At 48.2% G+C, this 9,102-nt stretch overlaps 1 protein-coding gene across 1 annotated transcript; it reads left to right on the top strand.

Moving 5' to 3' along the window:
* The first annotated feature begins 2,120 nt into the window (after positions 1-2,120).
* Positions 2,121-4,036, top strand: LOC135309376 (helix-loop-helix protein 13-like). The gene is made up of 2 exons (XM_064435523.1): positions 2,121-2,568; positions 3,999-4,036. The coding sequence occupies exons 1-2, from the start codon at positions 2,121-2,123 to the stop codon at positions 4,034-4,036; spliced, it is 486 nt and encodes a 161-aa protein (XP_064291593.1).
* Positions 4,037-9,102: the final 5,066 nt, after the last annotated feature.

The raw sequence follows: 9,102 nt of genomic DNA, 5'->3' as shown, positions 1-9,102 counted from the left end.
GCTGTTCTCTCCCCACTTTGGTATTTTCAAATGTCTTCTGCTTTTGCCAGATGAGCACCAGAGCTCGGCTCCATAGTGACTAGGGAGCTGGAGGAGAACCTGGAGTGAGTGGTTTCTTTTGGGAGCATTGCTTGGACAGGACACTGGGAAATACAGCTGGGGTCACGGCTGGACTTGATGATAAAGGCCTTTTCCAGCCTTAATGGTTCCGCGATTTCAAAGAAATCACATTGCAGAGTGGACTCCACACTGATCACTCTCAGTTCAAGGCTCAGCTCTGCCACCTCCGACTGTGGCCATTCGTGCATCCATCCCCTCCTTCCCTGCTCCTTGCTGGGGTTCAGTGCCTGAACCGTGAACTTTCACTACACCAAAATTTTGTGTTCTTTGGCACGCTGGCATCAGAAAAAATCATGTTCTTTGTACAAAACCAGCACAAAATTCCCACCCTGATCTGACCAGAGGAAGCAAGACAAACTCGAATTATTTAACAGCCATTTGTCCTCTGTTGTCCAACCCTAACGATTCTTGAATTGTCACACTTGGCATTTTCTTTTCTTACGCATATTTACGGTTAATGGATTTCCTGTTTAATTTGCAGAACAGGAAGAACAAAGGCAGCCCTAATGTTTCCTAAAGTGTCACCTTCTCACAACTACTCTGCAAGAACCTTTCCTGCAGCCTGTTTTCTGCTGCCTTAAGCTTCCTGGGACAAGAATTGCCACAAGGGAAAATGCCAGGTTGCTAAGACAGGACCATAACAGCCTGTGCTCTATCCTAAAGTCAATCCCTCTTTTCCCAGGGCAAAGCTGCCAGGACCGCATCCTTAGACCCTGTTAGATGGTTAACCTGAGAATCCCCCGGGATCCAGGATAAATGCAGGTCGTTTTCTGCTCTCTGGCTCTTTACCTGAAGCTGTTCAGCTTTGTCCTGTCAGGAATCTGCCCGTGGCTCACGAACTTCACAGGTGTCTCTTGAAACTTCACCACACTGCAGCAGGATGGGAGCCTGTGCACAAAGTCAAGCACGTGATTAAGTACCTTTATAGAAGTCCTTTATGACCTGTTTCAGGAAAAGCATTTAGGCTTGCTCTAACTTTAAACATGATTCCTTTCCATTCACTCAAGCCCTTAAAAATATGACTTGAACTATTTCTGAATTAATTTAGACATTGGCCATAAGCACTGTGGAAACAAAAGAGAACTAAGCACACACATTATGTACCTACCCTAAACTTCTGGTGGAGCTTAACACCTTCCACCCCATCCCTGCCATGCTGGATACCTGCTGCTCTCCCAGTTTCCAGCTCTTCCAGGGGTGTGGCCCACCTGCTCCATCACTCCAGGATTGCCCCCTGTGTGGTTTTACAGCCCTGGTGTGCGACAGAGCATTGAATGTCCACTGAGCAAACGTGTGATTCATTCCAGTGTAGATGGGAAATGCAGCAGCCAAAGGGGGGGGTGTTGGCTCACTTAATGAGGTACCACTGTGCCCCAGTTTTGCACAGCAGTGCATCCCGCACCTTCCCTCTCCAGAGGAGCAGAAGATGCCACTGTCTTGTGCTGTCAAACACAGGACCGTGTGTTTGTGACAGCACTATAATAGCATTTTATCTGTTCCCATTTTGTGGGGCTATTAATGCTTCACCAAAAAGATAAAGGACTATTTTGTTCCTTCCTCCAACCACTCCTCACCAAACAAAATCCCTCTGTGAACCTCCTCTAAACAGGAGGTGGAGAGACTGGACCTGTGGAAGGGCTCAATAACTGCTTCAATGGATTTTCCAGGAGAAAGTCAATAGAAATCTCATTCTGTCTTCAATTCATTCATATGGTTTTGTAGTGCACGGCTAATAAAAAGGGAAGCACGTGTACTAATTAGTTTTGAGAGGAGAAGAGGAGCCATGAAGTATTTCCTGCTGAGAAGACATGAAGTATTTAAATCCCGAGTCCCACTTGGATTTGCAACTGTGGAAAAATTTTCCATCATCTTCTCCAAGGACGCAGCCAGAACTCCCTGCCTGCATTGGTTGGGGTGGGGGCTGTTAATTAGATTAGAACCCCGTTTTATCGATAAACCAGTTTAAGTTGTGAGTGTCCCTTGAGCCTGGCAGCCAGGGCATGGAAGAGCTTTGCTACAGCTTCGATGAGGGAGACCCCACCGCGGAATCTCTCCTCTGGGAGCCGCCAGATCCTGACACTCAGCTGGAGAACTTTCTCCTGGAGTGCCTGGCGGAGCCCTCCTGGTCAGAACCAGGGGGTGCTGAGCTGGACAAGTGCCCAGTCGCCCCGGAGCCCCGCGGGCAGCCCCGGCAGCGCCGCGCCGCCAACCTCCGCGAGCGCCGGCGGATGCTGGGCATCAACGCGGCCTTCGAGGAGCTGCGCGGCCGCGTGCCCACCTTCCCCTTCGAGAGGCGCCTCTCCAAGATCGACACGCTGCGCTTGGCCACCGCCTACATCGCCCTGCTCGGGGACATCCTCCTGTCCGGCTGCCACCCCAAGGCCTACGTGGAGCGGTGCCTGAGGAGCGGCGCCCACGGCCCGCGGCGCGCGGCCTGGAACACCAGCGGTGAGCCAGGGCGGGCGGCCTTTGGGGGGAGCAGAGCAGCCCTCGGGAGTCGATCTGGGGCAGTCGCTTGTCACACCCAAATAGCTCCGGAACAGCACAGAAATGACCTTCAAAGAGAGGAAATCTCAATCAGGTTGCAGCAGAAAATCATAATTCTCCCTCTTCTCTAACTTTCTTTTAAGCCGAATTTTTTCTTTAAAAAATAAACGAAAAAAAAAATTAAAACATTTTAAACATTTTAAAAATTGTTTTTCTTTCTAATTTTCTTTTTAAAATTCCCCCCTCCACCACCCAAAAGCAACTTGCTAAGGTGCTTTTTACAAAGAGGAAAGATTTTTATTCTCAGAATTTTTTTTAGACTTTTAAAAAAATTCTGTGCGAAATTGTTCTTTTCTGATGTCACTTAGATATTTCCTTTGTTTTCTGTAGAAATTTTCTTTAGGTTGTACTTGACTGACAAAAACACCTGGATATGGACAAAAACAGCATTTAATTTCTTAAAATACAGGTGTTCCAGTAACCCAGAGTTTCTCAGACGTTACAGTTCAACACATCAACCAGGATGCACAAGACAGAGTGTTCAAATTTCAAGCTATTTTCACAATATAGGGAAGTAAATGTCTATTTGCAATTTACAATCCTATATCATTATTTCTATTTTAAAGTGGAGGGCTGTTATTCAGTTTTCTCTTTGGTTTGTACTTAATCTCTGACCTAGCTGGAATGAATTTAGGCCTTCTTCCTCCAGAATGTATTTTTCATCAGGCCATTGTGTGGTCAAGATGGGAAATTGCCCAAAATGCCCAACACAGGGCCTCAATCTCAGAAGGCAACAGGTTTTGTGCTGCTTAGAGCAGGGAGGAGCAGTAGTTCTTGGTACTTTGCATTTTAAGCTAATTAATCCCCTTTCCAACTCTGTTCCTTTACTGTATATGTTCCTTTGGCTCTTGGAAAGGGGCCTTCAAAATGAGCCCTCAAAAAGTACAGCACAAGTAAGGAAAGAGAAAAGTCAGTAAATAGAAATATTCCTCTTTCATATTGCAGGGAAGTGCTAAAGGGACACAGCCAGCAGAGGAAAAGCAATCAGTTTACTTGAAAGGAAAAGTTAATCCACTTTTTTCTCCTTTCCTATTAATTTCTATTATCTGGATGACTGGGAAGATTACTCCTGACACACCACTGATTACAAGTCTGTTGACTGCAAATAAAATTTATATTTTAGTGGCAAGCTTCCCCTACTTTTAACAGATTTTAAAGAACACAAATATTTCTCGTTGGGATCCCCCTTTTGCCACGCTTCCTGTCCTGAAGAGCTCCACTTGGAAAGATCCAATTGAATGAGGCTCTTCTGCTGGAGAGGCTGGAGAGTTGACTTGTTGAAGGTAATTTAAATGTTGAAATGACCGTGTTTTCCTCTCTCCCTTGTGCAGATCTGACAGCCCGCCTGTCCTGGGTAAAGTGGGATTAAGGAAAGGCCTTTAAAGGCAGCAAAACCTGGAGTGCTGGGTACCAGCTGCTCAATTCCCAGCACTGCAGAGAACGCCGCTCCAACCACCTCACTCATTGTCCCAGAGCACTTCCCCACCACGTTTCCAGCACCCAGCCCCTTTCTCTGCTGATTCATCACTCTTTGGGGCCTTCTGCTTCTCTTTCCCACTGCTGATAGACTTGCACTCACTTAACAACAGCAAAACACTGAGAACCAGTGCCAGCACCACCACAGCCCCAACATTTTTTCTTCTGCTGGATGAGGATTATGTCCAAATCCTGTTTCCAGCATGTGAGAAACAAGATCATAAGAAAAAAAGCTAAACAACCTGTGAAAATCTGGTGCTTGGCTTAAGATATCCAGGGTGATGGCTGTGAAAGTCACCAGTGATTCAGAGACCATGAAAGTCCAGGAGGTGAGACATGGCTCTGTAGATATCCAAAGTTTTTCATGACTTCACAGAATCCCAGAAAGGTCTGGGTGGAAGGAACCTTAAAGCTCATTCATTCCCACCCCCTGCCATGGCAGGGACACATTCCACTGTCCCAGGCTGCTCCAAGCCCCAGTGTGCAACCTGGCCTTGGGCACTTCCAGGGATCCAGGGGCAGCCACAGCTGCTCTGGGCACCCTGTGCCAGGGTCTTCCCATGCTCAATCTGAAACCATTCTACCTTAATGTTCTTTATCGTGGCATTTTGTAGCAGGAAAGAAAATAAAATGTATTTATAATTTATCATTCTCATTAGTTCATCTCACATCTCCCATCTCTATGAAGCAAAAGCACATCAGGAGCTGAGCTTTTGCTCTGGTTCTGGCTTTGGGGAAAGTTGAAGAGGGGCCTTAGAGGAGGAAACTGTGAAGGACCTTTTTAGCTTTTAAATTTTTCTGTCAAAATGAAAAGGGGAATTTCACCTTGGGTGCAACAATGTATTTCATCAATTTAGAATAAATAGTCAATTTAGAATAAAACATTCAATATCAAATTTTGACTCTGCTTTCTCACCCGCTTAAGACAATTGGATGAATTTTTATAGGAAACAGCACCTGAAAAGATAAAAATCTTTAAAAAATCAAAACAAAACAAAAAAAAAACCCTTGAAAATGCATTTTTCTACTCTTACCTACTTCTCTACTCTGGAAATGCTGATTCTCCATGTCATTAAAGTGTCACTGGAGCAGCTATGGCATTGTCACCTTCCTGGTGAGATGAGGGCTCAGTGGGACCCAAGCCAGGGCTGAAAGCTCCATATCCATCTCAGTGGCCCAAATACTGCCCAAATAATCCCAGTAGGGCTTTCCATAGATTTTCAACAGGATTTTTATTTCTCCAAGATCCCACTGAGGGCAACAGGGATTTGGGATTCCTTCCTCCAAGCTGCCCTCAGCCTGAGCCCTCAGGTCACACCCCACAATCATCAGGGCACAAAAATGCCTCTCCAGGGTTGCCATGGCTCCTGGGGGAATCATCTCCCATCAGGACTAAAAAGTCCTTTACCCCAAGCTAATTTTGGGCATCCAGAATCCCTGTCTCCAGATATCCCTCATTTCAAAGATTTGAATCTCTGCCCTGCTTTTCTCTGCCCTGCAGCAGAGCTTTGTGCTGGGCACAGGGATAATAATGCCACACCCTGAAACAAATATTTGCTGCAGGCACCTGGTTACAAGCAGAAATCTCTTTCTTTGCCTCTTGCTCCAGCCTAGAAATCCTGGATTAGGGCTTTGGAAGCAAGCTGGATGTGTGCAGTAGCAGCAGGAAGCCCATCCACAGAAAGTTGATTTTGGGGAATCTTTCAGGTTCAGGAACAGCTTGTTTGGATGGGCAGCAAACCTGGAGAAGCCATTGGTACCAAAAGCATCATCATGACAGAGCAGGAAGAATTGTCCTGGGTCAGAGCTTTTCCTCCATGTGGTGCCTCCAGCTGAGGAGGGAAGATAAAGCTGAAGTCCTCCTGAGGTGCAAACACCCATCACTGGTGCTCCACACTCAAATAACAATGCCAGGATGGACAGAAATATCTGCTGAGCTTCCCACAGCCCAGTTCCACCAGCACCACCATGGAATTTTCCAGCTGGCCTGGGGCCTGCAGGCTGGCAAGCTCTGCCTGCTGTGGGGTCACTCCCACCTATTCCTTGCTGCTGTCAAGGAATCATCACACAAATGTGATGGTCACACAAAGCAGGGCTTTGAGGAACAGGCTCTTGGAGTTCACTGATGCCTCTGAGCTTGGAAAAACCGCAGCAAATAAACCCTGCAGCAATATATGTAAGGACTGGGGCTTGGGTTGGAGTCTGTAACAAAAATATTCCTTTTGGGAGCTAAAACCCTAAGCTTGGGCTCTTGAATCAATGAGTAGGGGGTCAATACATTTATTGCCACTGATGAAGATGTTTCTCCTCACACACACCATGGTTGACACTGGTTCCACTCCATCACCTTCAGCAAAGCCACATTTGATTTATGGTCATTGGTGCAGCCTGGAGGGGACATCCACCTCTGCCTGCCCTCCCCAAGCTACCTGGAGTCTGCCAGGCTCTTCCAGCTGATGCTCTGCCCCACATTGCTAAAGCAAGGGTTGCTTTTTGGGTGATGTGCTGTTAAATCATTTGGATGCAACTGGCTGCTGGAATGCTGAACGTGCCACAGAATCAGGTCAGTCTCTGATGGTCCCATTAACTTCATGTACATAAAAGCAAATCAAGAGGACATTGGCTCTCTCTAGCTGAGGGAAGCCAAGCTGGAGCTATCGCTCCCTTCCTGCTAAACTGAGCAAAAGCAGATTGGCTCTTTAGGAATTTTTTCCAGGAAAGCCATTCCTGAATAGCTCCAAGGCTGGACACACATTTGTTCTTGAACAACCCTGCCCTTTTCTGATTGAACTTCAGCTCCTGGATGTGGACTACCAGGCAGAAAGATGAGGGGGAAATGATTTCTGTGCGGGACATTTCCACTCCATGCCAATCCAGGGGAACTGCTGAGGGTGGATTTTGTGGATATGCTCCATGTCCACCCATCCTCTCCCCTCACAGTTCCGGCTCATTCCTTGGGTCACAACTCACCTGCCAATAGGCCTGACTGGCAGCACAGTGAGATTCTCTGACAGGGAACTGATAGCTACCCTCATTTTTCTGTTCCTTCATCTCACATCCTGAACCCTGATATTTTATTCCAGGAATAAATGACACAAATCCTACGGTGTGCACACACAACCTGACTGTACAGCAGCCCAGACACCCTTGCACAGATCAAGACACTAAGATGACTTTATGAAGGCCTATCCGAGGCTCCTCAGTCCATCAGCACATTCCCAAACAGGGAATACACATGACCATCCTGGTTCGAGGGTCAGGCTCCACCTTGTTGGTCTTCCTCAGCCCTGCTTCCTTTGCAATTCCACAGCCAAACCTCCCATGGAAGGGTGCCAGGAGGTGCTGAGGAGTTCTACCCTGGTCTCCAGACTCTGAGGAGCAGTTGAGGGGCCCGAGAGCAGCAGGAGAATTGCTTATTCCAAACAGACCCCCGTTTCCAGCCCACTGCTCTCCTTGCCAAGAAATGTGAGAATTATTTGTTACACCTTCCTTCTTCCAAAAGTAAACTGCTGACCCTTTCTGGAACAATACTCTGTGGCTCTCCATCAGCCTGGAAACCCTGGAACAAAAGGAATCACATCCCCACTGGGAGATGTTCTTTTGAGAAGGTGTTGGTAGTTTCAGGGACAATTTGGGAGTGAAAGGACAATTTGGTTTTCTAATTTTTTTTTTTTTTTTTTTTTTTGGCCCTGGACCCACGACAGCAAGTCTTTATTTCTGAGCCACCTGGGATACTGGAAGGTGTCCCTGCCCATGGCAGGGGGTTTGGGTTGGGAGGGACCTTGAATCTCATCCCATCCCACCCCTGCCATGGGCAGGAACACCTCCCACTGTCCCAGGCTGCTCCAAGCTCCAGTGTTCAGCCTGGACTTGGGCACTGCCAGGGATCCAGGGGCAGCCACAGCTGCTCTGGGCACCCTGTGCCAGGGCCTGCCCACCCTCCCAGGGAAGGGATGGAATGGGAATACTTGGGAAAACTGCTGCTAATGAAGGAGCTCCCAGGTGTTCTTTCCTTCATTTCCTTCCTGCTGCAGAGAAGAATGAAGTTTCTCCGTAGCTCTCATGCCCAAAATCCCTCGCCTGGAGAGGGCTACCACCATGGTGTGCCCTCAGGTGGGATGGCAGGGACTTCATCCCAACCTTCATTCACCTTCAAACCTAGTGATGGTCGTTTGGGACAGGATTTCCTGGGCTGTGTCCAGGCTCCCCATGTGCATGGGATTTGACCCAGGGAGGCTGGCCCAGGGAATCAGCAGCAGGAGCTCACAGCAGCCTGAGGGCTGCTGTCCTGTGGCAGAAGATGTTTGCTCCTGGGTCAGACACTGGGAGGGAAGCAATGAACCTGTTCCCTGAGTGGATCCAGCCGTCCCTGCAGTCGAAGCTACACCCTGGAGCAGGACAGTCCCTTTGCACAGGTGGCAAAAGAAGCAAACAGGCACTGGGGTGGCTTTTCAGAGCTGGCTCAGCATCCTAAATGACTTGTGGGAGTCCCCTTGCCACAACTCATCTCTGCTTTCCCAACTGCACCCCCGCAATAAATCCATGTGTAGGCACCCAGGATGTGGCTGTGGGAGCCACCAGCAAGCCCTGACCTTGGGAAGAGCCTTCCAAGCCACATCAGCTCCTTCTGTGGGAACAAAGTGTAATTTCCACCACGATGGCTAATTTTAGATGACTCCCACCCAGTCTGTTTGCTGAAGCCCGAGTGCATCTGAGCAGGGAAACTCCAGCACCAAAGCGATTCCAATCTCAAAGAGAATTCCTTGCCAGGAGAGGGGGAGAGGGGGACGGGAATAAAAGCAGATAATGTTTTGGATCCACTATCCAAGCCGGTGCTTGAACTGAGGGGAATCCAGCTGCAGGCAGTGCCCTCTCGTGGTCCAGGATTACAATCTCGCCTTTCCAAAAGCAGAGGATGGCTCCTGCCGGCATCCCTGCTCCAGCTCAGACCACGGAAAG

The sequence above is a fragment of the Passer domesticus genome, chromosome 10, assembly GCF_036417665.1.
Source record: "Passer domesticus isolate bPasDom1 chromosome 10, bPasDom1.hap1, whole genome shotgun sequence".
Lineage (NCBI taxonomy): Eukaryota > Metazoa > Chordata > Aves > Passeriformes > Passeridae > Passer > Passer domesticus.
The sequence above is the reverse complement of the archived record's forward strand: the minus strand, read 5'-3'. Positions and strand labels throughout refer to the sequence as shown.

What these genes read in the sequence shown, in the direction of transcription:
- LOC135309376 (XM_064435523.1), top strand. Translation starts at nt 2,121, where the DNA reads ATGGAAGAGCTTTGCTACAGCTTCGATGAGGGAGACCCCACCGCGGAA. An exon ending in CGCGGCCTGGAACACCAGCG is followed by an intron (nt 2,569 to 3,998) that starts GTGAGCCAGGGC and finishes TCCCTTGTGCAG; the next exon opens with ATCTGACAGCCCGCCTGTCC.